This window comes from Manis javanica, chromosome 3 (assembly GCF_040802235.1).
Source record: "Manis javanica isolate MJ-LG chromosome 3, MJ_LKY, whole genome shotgun sequence".
In the NCBI taxonomy this organism is placed as follows: Eukaryota; Metazoa; Chordata; class Mammalia; order Pholidota; family Manidae; genus Manis; species Manis javanica.
Genome location: NC_133158.1, coordinates 28,360,325 through 28,385,386, shown reverse-complemented (window position 1 = coordinate 28,385,386; position 25,062 = coordinate 28,360,325). Strand labels below are relative to the sequence as shown.

The 25,062-nt window shown below is 39.2% G+C and overlaps 1 protein-coding gene across 4 annotated transcripts in view; it reads right to left on the bottom strand.

Moving 5' to 3' along the window:
- The window catches only part of GRM7 (glutamate metabotropic receptor 7), a 933,157-nt gene that overhangs the window by 287,316 nt on the left and 620,779 nt on the right, over positions 1-25,062 (bottom strand). For all 4 annotated transcript variants that reach the window (XM_037019391.2, XM_037019392.2, XM_073230966.1 and 1 more), the window contains exons 6-7: positions 5,651-5,851; positions 1,265-1,404 (exon numbers count right to left, since the gene is read on the bottom strand). In XM_037019391.2, coding sequence (XP_036875286.1) covers positions 1,265-1,404; positions 5,651-5,851 — 341 coding nt within the window. The remainder of the gene's footprint in view (positions 1-1,264; positions 1,405-5,650; positions 5,852-25,062) is intronic.

Here is a 25,062-nt window from a genome sequence, read left to right as displayed (position 1 = left end):
CAGGCTATAGCCTAGCCTATTTAACTTGCCTTCCGGAGGAAGGAGAAGAAAGGAATGCATTGTGTGCTGGCACTCCCCACCCTGGGAAAATTGGTATATTTACTTAAGCTGACGATAACTTCAAATAGAGCTTTGCAAGTGTTATTAGAAGCATAATACTGAATTTTAAACCTGAAATATTAAGAAAGTAATATTAAAAATAGGCAGAAAGAATAAAATATGCAGAAAGCTGTCAGTTAACATCTAGGCAGGCCCATTAGAAGCAAAACATCAACTTTAGTAGAATATGAACAATCAACAGACAAAACTGCACCATGACTGGTGGAATAAGACAAAAACAAGGCCACTCTGCCATCATGTCTGAGATGGGACAGAAACAAAAGGACTTGGCAACCATAGAAATAAATAAACGTCTCCCTTTTCTAATTCACATAAGTACCTAGGTTCTTTTCGTTGGTGACAACCATTGCTTAGCTTTTAGTCTCCCATTCCCTGGATAAAAATCACTAAGACATACAACCATCAAATTGTCTCCACTGCCCATGAGGACCCACCCCACAGCTGGCCCCTGCTTCCCTAAGCCTCCTTAGCATCATCCAACCAGCCCCCCATCCAAACCCTTTCATCCGGAAGGGCTTCTGCTGGCAGGAGCTTCTCTTTCATGCAGCAAGTTAAATACACCTAACTATGCTTGCCTGCAGGTGAGTGCCCGATACTGTTTGTCTGGTGAACTTTGACCTAACTTTCCACAGAAATAGCCATGACTACATACTCAAGGTCGCATTTTACAGAAAAAGGTGGAGGTTATGGACGTTAATGAAATGCTCAGAGGATCTCAGTACAAACTGAAGTGACTTACTGAGAGGCATTCAAACAACAGCAACACACCATACAACACCAAAAATAAGAAGGAAGGAAGGAAAGAAGAAAGAAAGACAAGTCTGACCAAGAGAAGAAAAGGATCTTATGAAAGTACTAAGTTATTAGCTGGAAACTTGTTTGTTAAGCAATCCGATCCTCCGATTAGATGAGATCGTTCACGTGGGTGCTGAGCATAACGTCCACCATAAACTCGAAACACATTTCCTATCATCATCATCACCACTGATACATGGATAATCGGTCTCTGCTGATGCCTGTCAAGTTGCCTGTTCACTTGCGTATGCACACAAACACACGGAGAAGAAATGCTTGCCTCCTGGAGCATATTAAAAGTCTGCTCATTCATCACATAAGCAAAGGAAGAAGGGCAAGCAGAACTCACATTGAGTTGAAGTTCGTCTGTCCACTGCCCAATGAGACGGTAGCCAGGATTGGTGGTGTTTGTGGTCTGGTACTGAAAAATGTCATAACGGCCAGGCGCATCCCCATTCTTGTTAAACATCACCGGGGTGCCAGTGCTACCTGAGGGAGACAAAACAAGTGACCGATTTTTAGAGTTAAACAAGATTTCTTCTACCTACTGTGCCACCAGTGATTATCTGGAGTCCTGCTGATAAGCAAGGTGGCTAGGACATAAGCCCATTGTTTAACAGGTTCCCCCCCAAATGGTCCCTGAAACTCATGGGCAAGTCATCACTGTGGCCTGTGGATGATAACTATAGAAGGTGGAAAACCAACCTGCCTTCCCCTTTGAACAGATCTATTTCTCAATACTTCTTATGATTCTAGACTTTCCTTCCTTCTGAGGAAAAAAAGAATGTGTTATTTTCCAGAGACAACCTTAAGCTGTATTATTATTATTATTAGTTTCCACCTAACACTAGGTTGTGTTTAGTAAAGAAACATTTCAAAAAATAAACTTATAAAAGGGAATGTAAGAGAATTAGAAAAAAAAACAAAAAAGCAAACAAGCAAAAAAGTTTTCTTAAATATGTACTTGGATATTGGCTGCACTAAAAAATATCTGTTGCCAATTATTTCTGATTTATATGATAACCAGTTGAGAATGCTTAGCAGTGTGCCTGGGAAGTGCTTAATAAATGTTAGTTTCTTTCTCAATTTCCTACTTGGGTCTTATTTCTTTAAAACGTCCATCTTAAGATGAAATCAATTGTTTTGGCAGAATTAGGTAAGTCATTTTAAAAAGACTAATGCATTTATTGAGCTATCTATCTGCATATAGATTTATATAATATTAAGCCTCTTAATATTAACCATATGGACAACTGAAAAGCCATATACAGGAATGAAAGACATGAGATTTGGTTACTTCTGGCATCAAAAGAACCACCAAAAGTTTGGTAACAGTGCTGTTTCTCCCCTGATCCCTTGGAAACCAGACACCTACCACTGGCCACAGCATATATGAATGGAGTCTGCTCTGCCGGTAGGTTAATGCTGGATTAGTATTAAGTAATCTATTTCTAGTTTTTCACATATCATTTACAAGTTGAAACAGAGTCACTGAGAACAGAGTTCACTTTGCTATTTTTTGGTGGGGACAGGTTATGTTTAAGTAATGAGCACAAAGTACTTCTCATTATAAATTGAAGACCCTAATGATGGCAGAGCTCTTCATCTGGTTAGCAAAGTACATTAGGTTCTACAGAATTTGAGCCAGCATGGTATTAGCATTAATGATATGGATGAAAAAAAAAACAGAAGTAAGGCATGTTAACTGGACAGGAGACAATATGCTTAAGACAGTAAAACAAGATTCCTACACTTAAGGAAGCCAGCTTAATGCTGAGAGAGGCCCCACCCAAATGACCCATTCTCGACATGAGAATGTACTTAGGAAAGGGGTCCAGAAAGAGGGGCAATATATTGGATCACCAGAAGCATACAGTGTCATAATCCTGTGCTAGAAGTTACTCCCAGTGGAAGAGGGGTTCAGCAGGATACAGGCTCAGCTAAAAAACTCCATGCCATCCTACAACTGTTGGGTACAGGACTTTATGACATTTCTGGCATTAAAAATGAAAATGAGGCTGAGTACTGGCTCCAAGTACATCCGAGCCCTAACCCTGACACTCTGCATGTTAGCACACAGGGCGAAAGAGATTCTTCAGGTGTGATTAAGGATCCTGAGATGGGCCAGGTTGCCCTAATCTGGGGGGCCCTGTGTAACCCTAATGATCCTCCTAAGGTGAGGCTGCAGGAGTCAAAGGGTCAAAGGAGGGAGGAGGGGGTGAGATGATGAAAACCAGAGCTTAGCGCGAAGCCAAGATGGGTCACGAGTCAAGGAGAGCAAGTAGCCAAGAAGCTGGAAAAACCAAGGGAGCGATTCTCCCCCAGAGCCTGCTGCAGGAATCCAGCTCTGCTTTCACCTTAACAAACACCCAGAGTGACCCATGTCAGGCTTCCCGACTATCCAAATATAAGATGATAGATCTGTGTTGTTTAAGTTGCTAAATTTATGGTATTTTTTAATGGCGGCAATAGGAAACTATACAGAGCTAGAGGACACAGACCATCAGACTTGCCAGTTTTACAGGTGAGGGGGAATACACAAGTTCAGAGAGGGGAAGTCACTTGTTCCAGGCCAGTCAGCAAATTAAATGTGACTAGTGCTTAACCCCTGGCTTTGAAATCCCCTGGAAGGAGTTTAAATTCGAGGTCTACCACTTCCTCAATGTGTGGCCTTTATTAAATTACTCACTCCTGTACTTCCGTCACTAATACCACCTTTCTCATAGTGTTACTAAGGATTAAATGCAATAATGTAAATAAAATGCTGAGTTCCATGCTTTTTGTTAATGTTCAATAGACGGTAATGATTTCTTACTGTTTTATTTTTATATTGTTCTGCTTGTTGCTAACTCAGGACCAGAACAACACATGCCTTTAGATATCCAGACTTAGATCTTCTTTGGTACATCAACGTCATCTCTCCTAATGGTATTTAATTTCAATTTCTCCACCAGCGGAAACATTTTTAAATTTCCTAAAGATCGGTTCAGAGCCCATGCTGGGCACTGATCTATGAGCAACATTGCTTTGGTGCGCTGACCTTGAGTCAGTGGGACCAAATCTGAATCTCTGTGGAGCTGAGGGCACTGTTTCAATTAGTTCCTCCAATATTTTCCCTGGGCACTGTCCCCAGAGTCCACAAATTCAGGCACTCTATCACAATAGGGATCTCTTCAGATCTCTTTAATCCAGACAAGGCTTTCCAGTATAAGGAGAGAAGAGGACAAAAAAAAAAAAAATCAACAGCAGAACTTTAATATTGGCTTTCTGCTTTCAGTGAACCTTCTAAATATTAGAGGAAATGAAACTTGGATTCCACACATTATTAGCAAGGAAAAAGGAGCCCTATCATTTTGCAGGAAGATATTAATATTCAAATGCTCACCTTTCTTTCACACTGGATGCTAGATTCATGTTGTGCTTTGCGATAATTCTATAGCTTCTATTCATTAAATAATGTGACTTGAGGTTTTCATAGTCTTTGAGAGAAGAGAGCAAGGATATTGGAGGCCTGAGGCTGCAAAGGGTCTCAAGCTCACCAGCTAAATATTCACCAGAATAGGACACACCACCTAATCTTTTTCCCTTCTTACATTATTAGGAGAAATGATTCTTGTCATGCCCTTTCTGTTCTTATTAAAGTTCACTTAAAAAAAAAAAGAAAAAAAACTAAGGCAGAAGAGCTGAATACTTTAACTGATGACTTGTAACAGCATATTGTATGGCTTTGACCTTTTTGATAGATTCTATAATGCAACTGGCTTTCCAGGTTATTATTTATTTATTTTTTGCCCACAGTTCCTTTTTAACAGCATCCCTGAACTTGAAAGAGAAAAAAGGGGATTGTGTTCAATGAAGTCTATATTAACAACAGGAACAAAAAAGATCAAAGGAGTCCAGAGGAAAGAAAGAAGTTATCAAAGGAGAAGCAATCATCTGCAAAAATATTCCCGGGTGTCAGGGCCCAGAGGTCAGTGCCCCGTGGCAGAGGAGACGGGCCCACTGGACGAGCTGGGCTACAGACAGGAGAGGAAGGGTGGCAGAAGCCATTCAAATCTGACGTCTCCTCTACTGAAGTAGAGTATCTGAATGAAGTCTCTTTCTTTCTGAAAAGAGAAGGACTTGGGATCTGGATTGCCCAGAGACAAGTCCTCTGCATCAAAGTATTTAGAAACTCTCTCATTTTACCACCTCCCCCACAGCTTCCAGAAATGCTGCATGAATTTGTGTTCTAGTTATCTGGTGCTGCTCAGCCTACCACCCTCTAACTTCGTGCTCAAAACAGTAGCAACCTGTTTTGGAACTTGGGCAGAGCTGAGCAGGGACAGCACTGCTCTGGTGCCCTCATGTCACCAGGGGCAGCTTGACGCTCACATCTGGTGTGGCAAAAGACAATCATTACATCAAGCAACTTGGGTGTCTAGAGCAGCTATCTCTTATCTACCCTCTTATCCCCTCCCATTTGTCCTCATATTCACCAAGAAAGAATTTGGCTCTGGGCAAATACCTTTGTTAAGAAAAGGGAAACAAACCATAACCCCCAAATATTCATTCATTCATTCATTCACTCACTCACTCACTCTTCATTCATATATTGATACAACCATTTGAAGTTATAAAACCAACCGAGTTTTGACACATACTCAGGAGTAAATAATAATCCAAGTACCTAATTTATGAGATGCAGAATGTCAAGCTTTAGGACTCTAAAAGTCATGGATGTTTGGAAACTCACCATTGAAATTAACATTGCGGATATACTTCAACAACTTCTTGCCCCCAGCTTGCTCCATCTCTGGACAGACGCCCCGGTAGTCGGCACACAGATCCTTGTTCATATGGTGAAGGGCATGAGCCATAGCATAGACTGCATCAATCACAAACTGAACTTTACCCTCCTGTTCATAGTTGGAATCTTTTCCAATTCTCTCCTGTCCTGCACATTAAAACAAGAAACACACACAAAGATGGGTGTTGAGTAGAATGTCTAAATTTCCATTAACTTCCAACCATGCTTAAAAGAAATGATGCTTTCAGGAGTCAAATAGTGCAAACTACATATACACGTTTGGCTACCATGTTAGGTGGTTTTTACTCATTTTTGGTACTCAACATTAACCTTTCCAATGTATTAGATAAACTTTGGAAGCAGCACTTGAAACCATCACAATGACAACTTTGGTAATAAGCCAACACACTGTTCAAAATACAATGGTCCCCAGTGGAGCCAAGATGGCGGCATAAGTACAGCAGCGGAAATCTCCTCCCAAAACCACATATATTTATGAAAATATAACAAAGACAACTCTTCCTAGAATAGAGACCGGAGGACACAGTACAAGATCCAGACCACATCCACACGTGCGAGAACCCAGTGCCTCGCAAAGGGGGTAGGATAAAAGCCCTGGCCTGGTGGGACCCAAGCGCCCCTCCCCCCAAATCCCAGCGGGAGGAGAGGAGTTAGCAGGGAGGGAGAAGGAGCGCAGGACTGAAGAAAACCCAGCCCCAGCCATCCAGACCAGAGAGCAGACACAGTGCATGCGGAGTGTCCTGGATACTAGGGAAACAGGGCAGCAGAACCAGTGAGTGGGTGCCTGAGGCTGGCGCCGGAGAACAAAGAAAAGCGGGCGGATTTTTTTTTTTTTTTTGGCGAGTGCTTTTTGGACATCTTAAAGGGACAGGGACCCCAATACTAGGGAAACAGGGCAGCAAGACCGGTGAGCGGGTCCCTGAGGCCGGTGCCTGGGGACAAAGAAAAGCGAGCAGCTTTTTTTAAAAAAATTATTTATTTAATATTTGTTTTGTTTTGTTTGTTTTGTTTTGTTTTGGCAAGTGCTTTTTGGAAGTCTTAAAGGGACAGGGCAGGACACTTAGTCCAGAGGCAGGGAATCTGGGGATCTCTGTGCACTCTAACCCCCTGGGCAGCAGGGAGCACGGAGGCCCCTCACTGAGATAAACAGCCTCCCAGCCTCCACCATTTTGGAGCAGCTGCCCGAGCCAGGCCATGCCCACAGTAACAGCAGAGATAAACTCCATTGCAGGGGGCAGGAATCAGAAGCCCTGTTTGTGAGCAGCTTCACAGCACAAGCCACCAGAGGTCGTTGTTCTCCCAGGAGAGGAAGGCCACAAACCAACAAGAAGGGAAACTCTTCCAGCCTTCACTTGTCCCAGCTCTGCAAACTATTTCTATCACCATGAAAAGGCAAAATTACAGGCAAACCAAGATCACAAAGACAACACCAGAGAAGGAGACAGACCTAACCAGTCTTCCTGAAAAAGAATTCAAAATAAAAATCATAAACATGCTGATGGAGATGCAGAGAAATATGCAAGAGCAATGGGATGAAGTCCAGAGGGAGATCACAGATGTCAGGAAGGAGATTACAGAAGAGAAACAAACTCTGGAAGGATTTATAAGCAGAATGGACGAGATGCAAGAGACCATTGATGGAATAGAAACCAGAGAACAGGAACGCATAGAAGATGACATAGAGAGAGATAAAAGGATCTCCAGGAATGAAACAATATTAAGAGAACTGTGTGACCAACCAAAGGAACAATATCCATATCCTAGGGGTACCAGAAGAAGAAGGGAGAGAAAAAGGGATAGAAAGTGTCTTTGAAGAAATAATAGCAGAAAACTTCCCCAAACTGTGGGAGGAAATAATCGAACAGACCACAGAAATACATAGAACCCCCAAAAGATAGGATCCAAGGAGGACAACACCAAGACACCTAATAATTAAAATGGCAAAGATCAAGGACAAGGAAAGAGTTTAAAGGCAGCTAGAGAGAAAAACGTCACCTATAAAGGAAAACCCATCTGGCTATCATCAGACTTCTCGACAGAAACCTTACAGGCCAGAAGAGAATGGCAAGATATATTTAATGCAATGAAACAGAAGGGCCTTGAACCAAGGATACTGTATCCAGCATGACTATCATTTAAATATGATGGTGGGATTAAACAATTCCCAGACAAGCAAAAGCTGAGGGAATTTGCTTCCCACAAACCACCTCTACAGGGCATCTTACAGGGACTGCTCTAGATGGGAGCACCCCTAAAAAGAGCATAGAACAAAACACCCAACATATGAAGAAGGGAGGCAGAGGAATAAGAAGGGAGAGAAATGAAGAATCATCAGATCACATTTATAATAGCTCAATAAGTGAGTTAAGTAAGACAGTAAGATAGTAAAGAAGCCAACATTGAACCTTTGGTAACCATGAATTTAAAGCCTGCAATGGCAATAAGTACATATCTTTCAATAGTCACCCTAAATGTAAATGGACTTAATGCCCCAATCAAAAGACACAGAGTAATAGAATGGATAAAAAAGCAAGACCCATCTATATGCTGCTTACAAGAAACTCACCTCAAACCCAAAGACATTCACAGACTAAAAGTCAAGGGATGGAAAAACATATTTCAGGTAAACAACAGCGAGAAGAAAGCAGGGGTTACAGTACTACTATCAGACAAAATAGACTACAAAACAAAGAAAGTAACAAGAGATAAAGAAGGACACTACAGAATGAAAAAGGGCTCAGTCCAACAAGAGGATATAACCATTCTAAATATATATGCACCCAACACAGGAGCACCAGCATATGTGAAACAAATGCTAACAGAACTAAAAGGGGAAATAGACTGCAATGCATTCATTATAGGAGACTTCAACACACCACTCACCCCAAAGGATAGATCTACTGGGCAGAAAATAAGTAAGGACATGGAGGCACTGAACAACACAGTAGAACAGATGGAACTAATAGACATCAATAGAACTCTACATCCAAAAGCAACAGGATATACATTCTTTTCAAGTGCACATGGAACATTCTCCAGAATAGACCACATACTAGCCCACAAAAAGAGCCTTAGTAAATTCCAAAATATTGAAATTCTAACAACCAATTTTTCAGACCACAAAGGTATAAAACTAGAAATAAATTCTACAAAGAAAACAAAAAGGCTCACAAACACATGGAGGTTTAACAACATGCTCCTAAATAATCAATGGATCAATGAACAAATTAAAAAAGAGAGATCAAGGAATATATGGAAACAAATGACAACAACAACACAAAGCGCCAACTTCTGTGGGATGCAGCCAAAGCAGTCTTAAGAGGAAAGTACAGAGTGATCCAGGCACACTTGAAGAAGGAAGAACAATCCCAAATGAATACTCTAACATCACAATTATCGAAACTGTAAAAAGAAGAACAAATGAGGCCTAAAGTCAGCAGAAGGAGGGACATAATAAAGATTAGAGAAGAAATAAACAAAATTGAGAAGAATAAAACAATAGAAAAATTCAACGAAACTGAGAGCTGGTTCTTTGAGAAAATGAACAAAATAGAGAAGCCTCTAGCCAAACTTATTATGAGAAAAAGACAATCAACACAAATCAACAGAATCAGAAATGAGAACGGAAAAATCACTAGACTCCACAGAAATACAAAGAATCGTTAAAGACTACTATGAAAACCTATATGCCAACAAGCTGGAAAACCTAGAAGAAATGGACAACTTCCTAGAAAAATACAACCTTCCAAGACTGACCAAGGAAGAAACACAAAAGTTAAACAAACCAATTACGAGCAAAGAAATTGAAATGGTAATCAAAAAACTACCCAAGAACAAAACCCCTGGGCTGGACGGATTTACCTCGGAATTTTATCAGACATACAGAGAAGACATAATACCCATTCTCCTTAAAGTTTTCCAAAAAATAGAAGAGGAGGGAATACTCTCAAACTCATTCTATGAAGCCAGCATCACCCTAACACCAAAACCAGGCAAAGACCCCACCAAAAAAGAAAATTGCAGACCAATATCCCTGATGAATGTAGATGCAAAAATACTCAATAAAATATTAGCAAACTGAATTCAAAAATATATCAAAAGGATCATACACCATGACCAAGTGGGATTCATCCCAGGGATGCAAGGATGGTACAACATTCGGAAATCCATCAACATCATCCACCACATCAACAAAAAGAAAGACAAAAACCACATGATCATCTCCATAGATGCTGAAAAAGCATTTGACAAAATTCAACATCCATTCATGATAAAAACTCTCAGCAAAATGGGAATAGAGGGCAAGTACCTCAACATAATAAAGGCCATATATGATAAACCCACAGCCAGCATTATACTGAACAGCCAGAAGCTGAAAGCATTTCCTCTGAGATTGGGAACAAGACAGGGATGCCCACTCTCCCCACTGTTATTTAACATAGTACTGGAGGTCCTAGCCATGGCAATCAGACAAAACAAAGAAATACAAGGAATCCAGATTGGTAAAGAAGAAGTTAAACTGTCACTATTTGCAGATGATATGATACTGTACATAAAAAACCCTAAAGACTCCACTCCAAAACTACTAGAACTGACATCGGAATACAGCAAAGTTGCGGGATACAAAATTAACACACAGTAATCTGTAGCTTTCCTATATACTAACAATGAACCAATAGAAAGAGAAATCAGGAAAACAATTCTATTCACAATTGCATCAAAAAGAATAAAATACCTAGGAATAAACCTAACCAAAGAAGTGAAAGACTTATACTCTGAAAACTACAAGTCACTCTCAAGAGAAATTAAAGGGGACACTAACAAATGGAAACTCATCCCATGCTCATGGCTAGGAAGAATTAATATCATCAAAATGGCCATCCTGCCTAAAGCAATATACAGATTTGATGCAATCCCTATCAAAGTACCAACAACATTCTTCAATGAACTAGAACAAATAATTCAAAAATTCATATGGAAACACCAAAGACCCCGAAGAGCCAAAGCAATGCTCAGAAAGAAGAATAAGGTAGGGGGGATCTCACTCCCCAACTTCAAGCTCTACTACAAAGCCATAGTAATCAAGACAATTTGGTACTGGCATAAGAACAGAGCCACAGACCAGTGGAACAGATTAGAGACTCCAGACATTAACTCAAACATATATGGTCAATTAATATTTGATAAAGGAGCCATGGACATACAATGGTGAAATGACAGTCTCTTCAACAGATAGTGCTGGCAAAACTGGACAGCTACATGTAGGAGAATGAAACTGGACCACTGTCTAACCCCATACACAAAAGTAAATTCAAAATGCATCAAAGACCTGAAGGTAAGTCATGAAACCATAAAACTCTTAGAAAAAAACATAGGCAAACAGCTTTTAGACATAAACATGAGTGACCTCTTCTTGAACATATCTCCCCAGGCAAGGAAAACAACAGCAAAAATGAGCAAGTGAGACTATATTAAGCTGAGAAACTTCTGTACAGCAATAGACACCATCAATAGAACAAAAACATACCATACAGTATGGGAGAATATTTTTATAAATGACAGATCCAATAAAGACTTGACATCCAAAATATATAAAGAGCTCACGCACCTCAACAAACAAAAAACAAATAATCCAATTAACAAATGGGCAGAGGAAATGGACAGTTCTCCAAAAAAGAAACACAGATGGCCAACAGACACATGAAAAGATGCTCCACATAGCTAATTATCAGAGAAATGCAAATTAAAACCACAATGAGGTATCACCTCACACCAGTAAGGATGGCTGCCATCCAAAAGACAAACAACAAATGTTGGCGAGCCTGTGGAGAAAGGGGAACCCTCCTACACTGCTGGTGGGAATGTAAATCAGTTCAACCATTGTGGAAAGCAGTATGGAGGTTCCTCAAAATGCTCAAAATAGACTTACCATTTGACCCAGGAATACCACTCCTAGGAATTTAACCTAAGAACGCAGCACTCAAGTCTGAAAAAGACAGATGCACCCCTGTTTATCGCAGCACTATTTACAGTAGCCAAGAATTGGAAGTCACCTAAGTGTCCATCGATAGATGAATGGATAAAGAAGATGTGGTACCTATACACAATGGAATATTACTCAGCCATAAGAAAAAACAAATCCTACCATTTGCAACAACATGGATGGAGCTAGAGGGTATTATGCTCAGTGAAATAAGCCAAGCGGAGAAAGAGAAATACCAAGTGATTTCACTCATATGTGGAGTATAAGAACAAAGGAAAAACTGAAGGAACAAAACAGAAACAGAATCCCAGAACCCAAGAATGGACTAACAGGTACTAAAGGGAAAGTGACTGGGCAGGATGGGTGGGTAGGGAGGGTAAGGGGGGGAAGAAGAAAGGGGGTATTATGATTAGCATGCATAATGGGGGGGGAGAAGGGGGAGGGCTGTACAACACAGAGAAGACAAGTAGTGATTCTATAACATCTTAGTATGCTGATGGACAGTGACTGTAAAGGAGTTTGTGGGGGGGACCTGGCATAGGGGAGAGCCTAGTAAACATAATATTCTTCATGTAAGTGTAGATTAATGATAACAAAAAAAAGGAAAGAAAAGGGGGATTACTCCCTGATAGGATAAAACTAACTGTAAATCAATGATTAATGCAGGCTTTAAATATCCTTAATTTTGATCATTTAAAGGGTGTCAGATGATCAGCTATGGAAGTACATTTTTCTGATAATATTCCTTTCTCTTAAAAAAATAAAAAGCAGTTCCTGTGTGGTGATCTCCAATAAGCTCTTCACAATGATATAAAGGGCATATCAAATTGTGGGCAAAGGGTTTGTTTGTGTTTATACAGAGGATCAAAGCCTAATTTGGCTACCCAGTAAATGAATTAAGATGCGATATGAAGAAGAACTTCCAACATCAATATTCTCTGGAAGAGTCATTCCAGAAGATGATCATCAAAAAACTTCAACAAAGAGCCTGGCGCTGCTGCAGTTGTAGCTGCATTTATCCCACCGGTTCCTGGACTTGCCATTGGAATGAAGAAGGAGATATTTAAGCTGGCCTGTGCATACAGTAAAACAACAAATTTGACTGGATCTATACTGTTGGAACTCAACCAAGAATTAGGAGAAGTGCAAGTTACAGAGCTCCAAAATTGTGCGACTACAGACTATCTACTGTTAAAAGAACATATGGATGTGAACAGTTCCCAGGAATGTGTTGTTTTAATTTGTCTGATTTTTCTCAAACTATTCAAATTCAGTTAGACAATATCCATCATATCATTGATAAGTTTTCACAAATGCCTAAGGGTGCCTAACTGGTTTTCTTGGTTTTACTGGAGATGGCTGGTAATTGTAGGTCTGCTTTGGTTATGTAGCTGTATTCCTATTATGTTAATGTGTGTGTGCAATTTAATTAGTAGTTTAAAACCTATACATGCTTATGTTACTCTACAAGAAGATATGTCGAAGAAATAATCAATCTTCCCATGTTTTCTTCCGTCAGCTACTTCTATAGCCTTTCTTCTTCCTTCCTAATTACAACCCTTAAGTAGAATTCGTGCCTCATAACGAAATTACTGAATATCATAATTCTTCCAAGTGGTAAAGATACCTCAAGACAAATGCTGGGCATAAAAGCCACAGGGCATAAATCTGCAAAGAAGTAAAAAGCTAACCTTTTCAAACAATATTGCTTCTCTCTCACTTACCAACTTTACATTTCCCTGTATGGCCCTGGAAGATGACTGGTTAGCCAGAGATGGGTAAGATTCCTCAAGGGAGGAACAACCTAAGACAGGCACAGTCACAGGGGGGCCATCAGGTGAGAAATTGGGGATCAACAGAGGTGAGGCTTAGAACCCCAGCCCCCCTGTTTTGAGAGAAATCTACTGCATCCGTGGATGTTTTGTTGCCCTTGTCTAGCTTGGATTAATACTTAGTCTATAGGCACACACCTGATCATCTACATTTGCCCTTATAAAGCACCAAACTATATTTTCTACCTTAATTTTGCATCTACCTACCACTTCAGCATTTTATTAAAAAAAATAATAACAATAATAATAAGGGAGAAATGTGAGATTCACATACAAATCAAGTATAAAAATCAAACAAATATTCATATTTGACCTCACTGTTTATAGTTCATAATGCGTGATCAAAACTGAAAGTTTCTGTGATGACTGCCCTTGTACTGTTCACCATGTAAGAACTTACTCACTATGTAAGAATTTGTTCACCATGTAAGAACTTGTTCATTATGCTTTAGAAGATTGGAGACTGTTGAGAACTAGGCTTGGGGTTGATTAATGATTGTGCATTGAGTCCCCTATACAGAATTTTATTGTTGTTAACAACCATTTGATCAATAAATATGAGAGATGCCCTCACAAAAAAAAAAAATACAGTGGTCCCACCTAATCAAAGGATTGCTGGAGTTAGAAGCTGGGTTGCCATATTCACATCTTCAAAGCACAATGATTCCAGAAAGACGATAGCCCAAAAGGGAAATGACAGAAAACTAAATTCTAACTTGAACTCATCCCTTCTTCTACAGACCTACTCCACCTCCTGTGCCATCTGTCTCAACTGCTAGCATTACTAGCCACTCAGATGCTCACTTTTTATCCCTGTCACTCCTCACTCTCACAATATACACCCAATGAACAGTCAAGTTCCAACAGTTCTACCTCTGAAACGTGGAACAGTTTCAGCCACTCTACTAACCTGTTTATGCCCTTTCTTATCTTCCATTAGGATTCAAGGCTAGGTGTCTCTCTTCATCCATTCATTCTGCCACATTCATCTTTCCAAACTATACAGCTCACTGCCTCACCCTCATGTTCAGAATTATTCAATGACTAGAAAATAAAATCAAAACCCACTCCCCTGATGACTGAGTATTCCCTATTTGTCCCCATCTGCCTAATAACAATAAGACCTGACACTGATTAAGTGCCCTCCACTACACTGGAAGCTTTGCATACATTAGTTTTATTTCATCCTCAGTGTATGAGCTAATTATTATTTACCCTCACTTTATAGATGGTAAAGCTGAGCATTATAGAGATTAAATCACTTTCCCAAGATCATTTCTAGGTAAAGTAATGATGCTTAGGCTTGTCAGAACTCGAAGCCCACATTCTTCTCACTGTCTTAGCCCTACCCCACCATTTCTCTACATTTTGTTTGATTCCAAATAGATACGGCTATTTTTTCCTGTGTACACCATCAACTTTAATATTAAAGTGCTTTTGCTCATGTTATTTGCCAGAAGTGTCCTTCTCCTTTGCTTTTGCCCATTGTAACCGAATTCTCTCTCCATGACACAATCCAATGGTTTCCTATGCTTAGCCCTACAAAGATTTTTTAAATATTTATAATGAAATGAAAATAGCTCTATATTTTAATGCTTTACCAGTTCTGAGACATTTTTTTTCTTTTCCTTCATATCCCCAACAGAAAACACAGCATTTATAATCGAGTAGATTCTAAACAATACTTGCATTACATTTTGCATTCATTAAGTACATGATACCAGTACATCTTTAGACCTCTCGATCCTCTAGAAAGAATTATCCATAGATTGCATTTCACTTTCACAGCAGTATTTCCCAAATTGTTTTCTATGCCACATTTGTGTAGAGGAGAAACAATAGGAATTCCACAACCCAAATCCTTTCCCCTGCAAAACAAAGGTTCTTAACAGTGCCTGTGTTGAACACTTTGAGACTGCTTTACTGAGAGACATTTTCAGAGCACTTAACATTACAACAAGAAGCATAATCTCAAGAAGAAAATTCAAACTTTCCCAAATTTACTTGAATGTGTATTTTTTTTTCCTTTTCAGAGCACACATTAATATTTGAACAGGGAACGTTTCTGTGTTTTGCATGTATCTCATTTAAATACCAAGCAACCTTGTACTTATTGGCTGCCATTGGATCTAGGCCTTTTCAATGGTAGAGTAGGATTTCCTTGTTTTGAAAAAGATAAAATTCATCATGAATTTATACTGTTATTTCTGATTCAAATTCAGGACCACAGGGTTTTTAACATGCTAGCATTTCTATCTTCTTTCTTTCGTGATGAAAATCCTGGTTCTTAATGATACCATTATGATCGTTCACTTGATTTTTTTCCATAATACACAGATAACATTCTTAAAATATCATCTCTGTTAGTCTACAAAGTGTAGTGTAATGAACAGTATTATGGAAACTGTTTTTCAATTTTTGTCTAAACATTTTCATGACGGATACTGAGAAGTGGGATTGCTTTGTTAAAGGGTAAATTCTTAAGCATTTTTGATAAATATTGGCATATTTCCCTCCAGTGAGGTTGTACCCTTTTGCTCTTCCACCAGCAAAGGATGAGTTTCCATTTCCCCAAAGCTTGCCTAAGAGTATGTTGTCAAACTTGGATTTTTGTCAGTCAGATATATACGTGCTAAATGCCATCATAGTATTTTTATTTGCATTTTTCTTATTACAGGGAGGTTGAACATTTCTGCATATGGTTAAGCATCACTGTATTTTATTTTTCTGCAACCTGTTTATAATCTTGCCAATTTTTATAAAAAGTTGACCATTTCTTTCCCTATTTTTAAAAGCTTTTTATTAATTAACTCTTAAGATTAAGTTGCCAATTATTTTCCCCAGTTTGTCATTTTTCATTTACTTTCTTTAGTTATTTATTTCCCATATAAAATTATTTTAGATATACTTTTAGATATAGTATTTTAAATTTCATTTTCCTTTTATTGCTTCTGGATTTTGAATCAAGGTTAGAAAAAATGTCTGCACACCCAGAGTATAAAGATCCAATCCAGATTTTCTTCTAGTGCTTATACAATTTTATTTTTTAAAGTTAGAGACTTGATCGACTTGATCTGTTTCAAATGTAGGGCACAGGGTGAGGAATGAATCAATATTTTATCTTTTGCCATATAGCTACCCAGTTTATCTTAACACACACAGTTTTCTCCCTCTGATTTGAAGCACTGCTTCATCATCAACTAAATTTCTGTAGGTAATTAGGTCTATTTCTGGATTTAAAAAATCTGTTTATTGTTTATTTGTCTATTCATGCACTAATACTGGAGTTTCAATTATAAAGACTTTAAAACATATTTTAATAACTTGCTACTGGTAGCCTCCTCCCATCCAAATCGTTCTTTTTCAACTTTTCCTGGTTGTTTTTATTTACTCATGTGAACTTTAAGAACTACTTAGCTAGCTCAAGAAAAGAAAAAAAAAACTTGGGCTTATGTTACATTTACAATTATACTAGAATGGAAATTTTTATGCAGTGGAGCCTTCCTCTGTCTTTCCCTTTGCTCAGATCTATTTTACTTCATTCAATAGCATTTCAAAATTTCTCTCATATAGGTTTTCAGTGATTCTTGGAAAGTTAGCCTAGGTAATCATTTATTTTTGCGATTATAAATACGGTTTTCTTTGCTGTATAATTCACTTCAATTGTTGGTCATGTGCATAAAAGCTGTTCTTTGGTTTGTTGCAGTTGTTTTATTACTTTTTGACCTTCTATCGTGAAAAATTTTAAGCATAAGGTTGAAAGAACTTTGCAGTGAACCCACCAATAGATTCTTACATTAACATTTTGCTATGCTTATTTTACAAGGTATTTCATTTTCTAATATTAATTTTATAACCTGCTACTTTACAAATTTCTCTTATTTTTATAGTACTTGGAAAAGGCAGTCTTGAAGGTATTATGACCATTATAAAATATATACTATGAAATAGGTTCCAACTAATAATTCAAGAGAGCAGTTTCTAACTGCATCATAAAGAATACACCGAAAAATAACTGCAATATTTTAAATAATGAAATATTTCATTATTGGGGAACATTTCAGGCTTTATCCCTCTCTTGGACAGTCACCAGGTATATTAAAGTCTCTGAGAAAACTTAAAGGATAAATTTGCCTTTGGGGCTACCATGACTTGCAAAATACAGCTTGAAAAATCATAAGTGGCAAGTTCATTAAAAAATATATTTTTATATTTATTTCATGACTTTATTTTTCCAGAGCGTGGCAGACATCACTGTTTGCCGACCTGAGAGTCTCTGGTCACTCACCCACCACTTTCCTCTCCTCTTCTAACTGAAGTCTGCCTCCCTTCAGATATCCGTGCCACCAATTTCTCAGTGAGTGAGAGGTACTGGATGTCCCTGGGACCTCACGGTGTCAGTCCTGATTTGTCCAAGCCAATCGAGTCTCTTCAGCAAGTGCTGACTTGCCGACTGGCACGGGACTCAGTTCTAGCCAATGGGGTGTAGGAAAGAGTTTGCTGGGGAACTCCTGAGGATGTTCACTTTTAAAAAGAGATGTACTCAGTTGTCTCAAAAGCATGATCGCCCCCAACACACCCCCTGCAATCACTCTAGTCATTGTGTGATCCTGAGGAAAATACACAGCATGAAAATGAGACTAAAAATACAGTAGCGGTAGGAAAATATGACTGAACTGAGTTAGTCGATCCTGAATCACCCTGCCTTTTTTTCCATGTGACATGTTAAGCAGTATATCCACTTAACTAAAGCTTGATACTCAATATTTTCCAGATACAGTTGAACACTCAACTTCTTTTTCATATACCCCTTTATAATACCCTAAGGGACAACCATTAAGCACATTCTCTCCTCCCAAAACAGGAAATGCAGAAATATTTTCAACAAAAGAGATTGAAGCAGAAAACAATTTCAAGTAATTCTCAGTTAACAGTTCATTCTTTCAACTGATTAATTGAAGATGTTGACATATTCTCTTGGATGAAGTTCACCCTTTCCATCATGTTTCCCAGGAAACGGTGTGGGGGTTAGATCAAATGAGGACAACTCTGAAGCCTTCTCTTCTACTTCTCCAGTATGCAAAGAAGCTTACCTTTTAAAGTCTGGATTTTCTGCTCCATTGTTATATTTACCCAAAGAGTCCAGTATTTACCATCAAAATGCACACTCTTAACCTTCTGTTGAATAACTGCCAGCTGCACTACACAGAACCATTCCGAATCTCTCTCATGACCAGCATTTTCAGTGCTCATTTGGCTGGTGCGGCCCTCTCTTTGAAAGACATGCTTAACTTGCCCATTTTATCACACTTTTCCTCAGAACATATGCCTGAGTTCATACGCATAAGCATATTATTAGGGGGAAAAAGGCATAGAAAATGCAAGAAGTTACGGATTTCAAATTACTGCTATAAACAATCTCTTTTCAATGGGAAACAAACAAAGAGATGGGGTAGGGGGTAGGCAGGAAATACATCAAAGATGTTTGCTAATGTGGACTGAAATCAACATACCAGAAAGGGTCAGCGGATTTGAACAACAGGCCTAATCATTATGTTGTTTCTAAGGGAGTAAAAAACTGTAATTTTTTATTTTTTTAATTTCAAATAGTAATGGAAGTTGTTTGCTTTAGGAGGACCTCTCTGGAATTATACATGCTTGTGCTGATCACACTTTTCAAGTTCGCATCACACAAATTTTACTGAATGTAAAGCTTCAAATATTTCTCGAGGCTGAAGTCCTGCATAGTACTGTATATACTTAACTAAAATATTAATGCTTGGATTTATTACAAGTGATAAATACCCTAATAAACAGAAACAGAATATTTTACAGGAGCTTTGAAAACACAGCATACTTGTGTTGTAACAAAACTGCTAGATTCCAGGTAAAAAGGATGCAAGGACAGCAGGATGGAGATCCTGGGGTACTAGAAAATGTTGCAGGGTTCTGAGAAATGCTACAGCTCCCAGCAAAGCTGACTGAGATGCTTCTAGTCTCTCCCACAATTTAAAAATGAATACGTAACCCGGTTTATTGGATAATTTCTTTCCCTTATGGGTATACATTTCTCTTTATAAGATGAATCTTAACAGTAAAATAAGATCCTGCATTTGCAAAATTGAGTTTGTTGCCATATTTTAAAGTGATCGCATTGATGGAATCTCAGAGTAAGAAGTCCATGGCCTGCAAGAAGTATCAATAGAAGGCAATCAGAAGATCTGGACTGAGCCTAAGAGCCTTCAGTGTTGCTGTGTCTTGATTTGTAGGCGAGGCTATGTGAGAACTGAACCAGGTAAGAGGCTCCTGCCAAGAATGATGGGCTCACAGTCTGGGCCGAACAGGCAGTGTGCATTTACTCTCCACTTCCTGTGGGGGGCTCTTTTCATGGCTCTGTGCTAAGCACCTCTCGTTGCTCAAATTTTAACCCTCCCACTTTCTTGGGTAGGTACTATTATCTCTTCCATTTGAGACCCGGTTCCTGCCTATTATTTCACTTCACATTATAGGCCATTTGCCAAATGTTTCTTTCCATACCTGCATGGGGAAACTGATGAAGTAGAATTCTTCCTCTAATTCTTCACATTTTCAACGTTAGTTTAGATCCATAAATAATCTCAAAGTTCGTGCTAGCTGTAAGTTTTACATCATCTTACTTCCCCTGAATGTTCTGCTAAAGTTTCTTGAAATGTAGGAAGTGCACGGTTTTGACAACCACTGGTGTTCTTCCCTGACTTCTCCTGAGGAGAAAGGTTAATGTCCAGAGAAGGAGCCACCAGGCTGAGGAGCAAAGAAAACAAAGCACAACTGCCGGGCGACTTGCCAACCGATACGCCACCTGAGGTGACCGAATCTGGCTGCAACTGAGCCCTTAACATTCTGGGATTCTGCAGTGGATACACACTGTGAAATCCATCATAGATTCAAAGAGAGTTCCAGCAATGGAGAAAAATGAGGTCTAGTCCCCCAACCCTCATGTCTAACCATTGTCCATGCAGGATGCTTCCTGGAAGGTTACTTAATTGCCACTTAAAACAGTTTTCTCCTGCAAACCATTTTCATACAAGGTACACAGAAAGGGAGGAGAACGTCACCCTATGCTCATGCACCCCAAATGTGGGGAAGGTATTTGAGATACTGAATCAAGGAGTACTGATTTCCTTTATGGCCAAGGGCATTCTGTTGTAGGTAATGCTGAGACAGAGCAGGGAAATGGGACAAGAACCACTCAGCCTGTGAAAAAGGCCCAGCTTGTCCTATAACTTAATCTATATGCTGTTCTTCGTAAGTGTCCAGCCCCTTAAGCAATTAAGTAACTCTGTAACCAGGAGAGATAGACCTCTACAGTGTACATGAACCAACCTGGGTAAAGGATCCTGAAATATGGATCAACACATCACCTAAATACCCCTATTCTTAAGACAAAATTTCAAAGGAATTATGAATCTACTGTATGCATTATGCCTTATGCCGACCCTACCCAAAAGGGCCTATAAAACCTTAAACCCTTAAGTGCACCTGCTGAGGTTGCCCGCACTCCCGTCTGAGTGTGTTCTGACTTATATCAAATAAACTTTGTTGCATAAGCCAGTTGTACGTGTCTCTGAACTGCTTTCCATGATAAAGACAAGAACTCACTTCTGGTGATAAATGCCTTTGCCACTTAACAATTTAATTCATCTTTCTAGTCTTAACACAACCCTTCTCTCTGTCTCCTGGTTTTATTTCAGATAAGTAGGGAAGCGGAAGTTCTCAGAACATAAACTTACTCCATCCAATGTTCGTGGCTTCCCCAAACCCTGGGGTGAAAGGGATATTATTCCCATGCTGGGAAGGTCAAGCAGACACTGGACACCAGGTGATCCGGCTTCAGGAGCTGGCAGGGCATTTGCCCCAGGCCAAGCAGGAGTTCAATGAACTTCCCTTTCCTCCCTCTGTTCTTCCCTGCTCTTTGCTGCCTGCATGGCTGCTGACATTTGCTTCTATTCTTGCTTTAATGAATTCCTTTCTTGCTGGCACTTGTTCAACCTGCCTGAGAATTCTTTCCCATTAGAGTCAAGAACCTTCCAACATCCGGGTTGAGGTTTCACCCAGTGCCCGGGGAGAGTTGTCCCCAGATGCAGCTGCCCAGCAACAATGCCACACAATCTAGCAAAGGTAAGAATGCTACTTCTGAAACTCACACAAGAGAACTTGCTGTAGCCAACAAGAAAAAGGTATGGTTTCTTACAGCAATGCATAGATTCAGTTTCAGTTTCTCACATAGATTTCCTCTCTTCTGATTTCTTAACCTATATTTGTTTTTACAGTTTAGGTTGCTTTTTCTATGCAAACCATAAAACCACTGCTGAAACATTCTTTCCAGAACTAAAAGATTAAAAAAAAGAAAATAGTGCTAACCAAGTTTGTCCTTTTACCCCATTCCTCAATGATGGGGTTCGGCCCCCTCTGAGATTCCATTTATGACCTTCCTTCCAGGAGTTGTATTCGGGTTGGACTTCCAAAATAGTAATTGATTCAAAAATTCATTGAGATACTAGATGAAATAACGGGTCTGTGCACTCATCAATAGCTGCTAAAACCATGAGCTGAAAGGCTGACGGGAAGCTGGTACTGCAGAGCAGGGGGATAACCCAGCCACTCCGCTCAATCTTTCCCTTCCTTCTCCTTCTCGCCCCTCCCCCCGCCTCCCACCCTTCTCTTCCTCCTCTTCCTTTTGCTTTAGACATAAGTTATTTGTTTTAATTTAGAAAATGGCATTGTACATGTGTGTGTGAAAGAGAAAAAATACGTAAAACTTCACAAGAAATAAATATTCAGAATAAGTGTCAATTTAGCTCCTTTGCCCCCAGTGTACTCCTCTTCCCAAATATAACCACTCCCACTTCTCATTGTAACATCACACAAAATTTAAGAAAGAAACAGGTTTATGTGTCTTCTGATATGATGCAATTGTAAATGTCCAGTACTGCCTGGTAAACATTTTGTTAAATATATAAAGAACATGCCACACAGAGAGACAGATGGAGGAGAGATACAGAGAGACACACACACACACATACACAGACTCACAGACAGAAAGGGATAGAAAGAGAGACAGACCTGAACCTGACCAAGCTTCTGGATCTATCTACTACTTCATGAGAAATACAGAAAAGAGAGAAACAAGTAAAACATTGTAAAGAGCAAAATCCAAATGTGAGAAATTCTACAGAAGTAGTAATAAGCTGTTTTCTTCAACAAATAAATGGCAAGTAGCCAAAAGAAGAGAGAACATTTTAGATCAGAAAAAAGGAACTTAGACATATAAAAAAAATGTGCTGTGTGGACTTTGTTTAGATCTATGTGTGAACAAACCAAAAGTATAAAGACATTCATGAGACCTGAGAGACTGTATCTGATGGTAATACGGAACTACTGTGTGTGTATTATATATTTTTAAGAGCACTTATCTCTTAGAGGTATACTGAAGTGTTTAAAAATGTTTTTAATGTCTGGGCTTTAAACTTTAAAATTGGCCAAAGGTGAGAGAAAGACAGTGTGAGGTGTGCGTGAAAATAAATGGGCTGTATGTTGACTACTGTTGAGATTCGGTGATGGATATGTGGGGATTCAGTATACTATTTCTGTTTTTGTGGTTGTTTGAAAAATCATTGGATGCTAATAGAAATAACAGAAGAAGGGGAGGAGCAGAACAGAGTGTAAGAGAAGGGTGGAGGAAGAAGGAAATGGAGGAGGAGCGGCAGCAGAGAGGAAGGGGAAGAAGAAGGAAGCAGCAAGAACATAGTGGAAAAGAGAAAGGGCACCAGGCAGAAGGCAGCAGAGGAGGTGAACTTAGTTGCATTTAAGTGACATCTACTATGCACCAGACACCTTACTACAGACAAGGAGCTCAAGATATAAGTACAAATCCTTTCATGCTGTCACTTTTCACAGCTCCATTCAAATGCTTCTGTTGAAATGAATATTTTCCATCTCTCATCCCAGGTCTTAGACAGTGATTCTGCCTCCCAGGTATTTATTAAGGGGCATGCCTATTGCAGATGCTATAGCATGCAGGCAGGGTTGCCCTACTTTCACGGTTTAATAGCACTTTCTGGAAGCAAGGTAGGCATGTTGTAGGGATGCCATGATTTTGTCTCATGGGCACCATGACCCTTTGCCACCTGAGACTCACAGAAAAGGCAAAAGGGATTTGCTGCAAAGATTAAAAGAATTTATCAGAATCATCAGTCCTTTGAAGGCTTATATACAGAGAAGAAGCCACCGTTTAACTCCATTTGATCTCTGTATTCAGTTCCAGCGACTGTAAATAAAAAGTTAAAAATACACATACATATATGCTAAACTCCTCACAGGCAAGTCTGGGTTTTAAACGTCCCTCTTGGTCCAGAACCCAAAACAGGATGTGGGATATAATGGATAAACACTAAATGTGTGTTTCATGAAGGAAAGAATGATTATCTTGGAGAGTGACATAAAATAATGAGTAAACAGCTTCTGGAAAAGGGTTGAAAAGAAAGGTGACAATCTTTCACCCTGGAGAGCTGACGGCGAAAACGGAGAGTGTAGTTCAGGTGACCAGGTGATTGTCAACAAAGAGGGAGCAAAAATATAGCACATCAAATACTGGTATTTGGGAGCTGTTTCTTAAACTCAATTCTTATGCAGCTGAAGACTCAACTGATGGCTTTCAATGGTTTCAATTAAGTTCTTTAAGTAAAGGTAATACAAATACTGTTAGTTTCTTTTTTTTTGAAGTCAACATTAATTTTTCACTAAAAAGAACATGCATATGTACATACACCTCTTCACATATATTTTTGAAGGTTTAATCATAATTCTTCAAATATAAGAAAGTTTTTTTTTTCATATTGGGCCCTAACGATATTCATAAGAGATGAGAAATAAAGTTGATATGATTCTTGACCCCGAGGTTCTGAAGGCAGACCACTTCTTAGGAATTCCTTCCAATGTGTATTAAGAAAACTAAAACAGCTAACCTGACCAAGGATAATGTTCTAACCGAAAAGTTGAGATGGAGAGCTCACCAGACAGAACACACTCAATAACTGGCCTGCTGAGTAACTAGCCACATCACATTATGCATGGATGGAAAGTAATTAATGGCACTGAAGTAGAACCCTCTATAGAACAGGCCTGAGGGTTTTTTTTGAGGCAAAAGATGCAAATCCAGCTTTAGTTTAAAACACAGGTTGCCAATATGATTTAATTGGGAAAAAGTCCTTCAAAATCTCAACATTTTGAAACCAATATGTGATGACATTTCCAACTCTCACACCTTCAACCTAACATGAGAGTTAGGAGTTTGGAAGCAGGTATCAGACAAACCTGGGTTGAACTTCTGCCTCAGCATGTATTATTTTTGCGACTAAAGGGAAGTTATATAACCTCTCTAAACTTGTTTCTTCATCTATAAAAAGGTAGTCATTATAAAAGAGGAAACTGGTAATATGCTCCATGTGGCTAGATCCTGTGAGGAAGCTTCTATCACTTCCAGT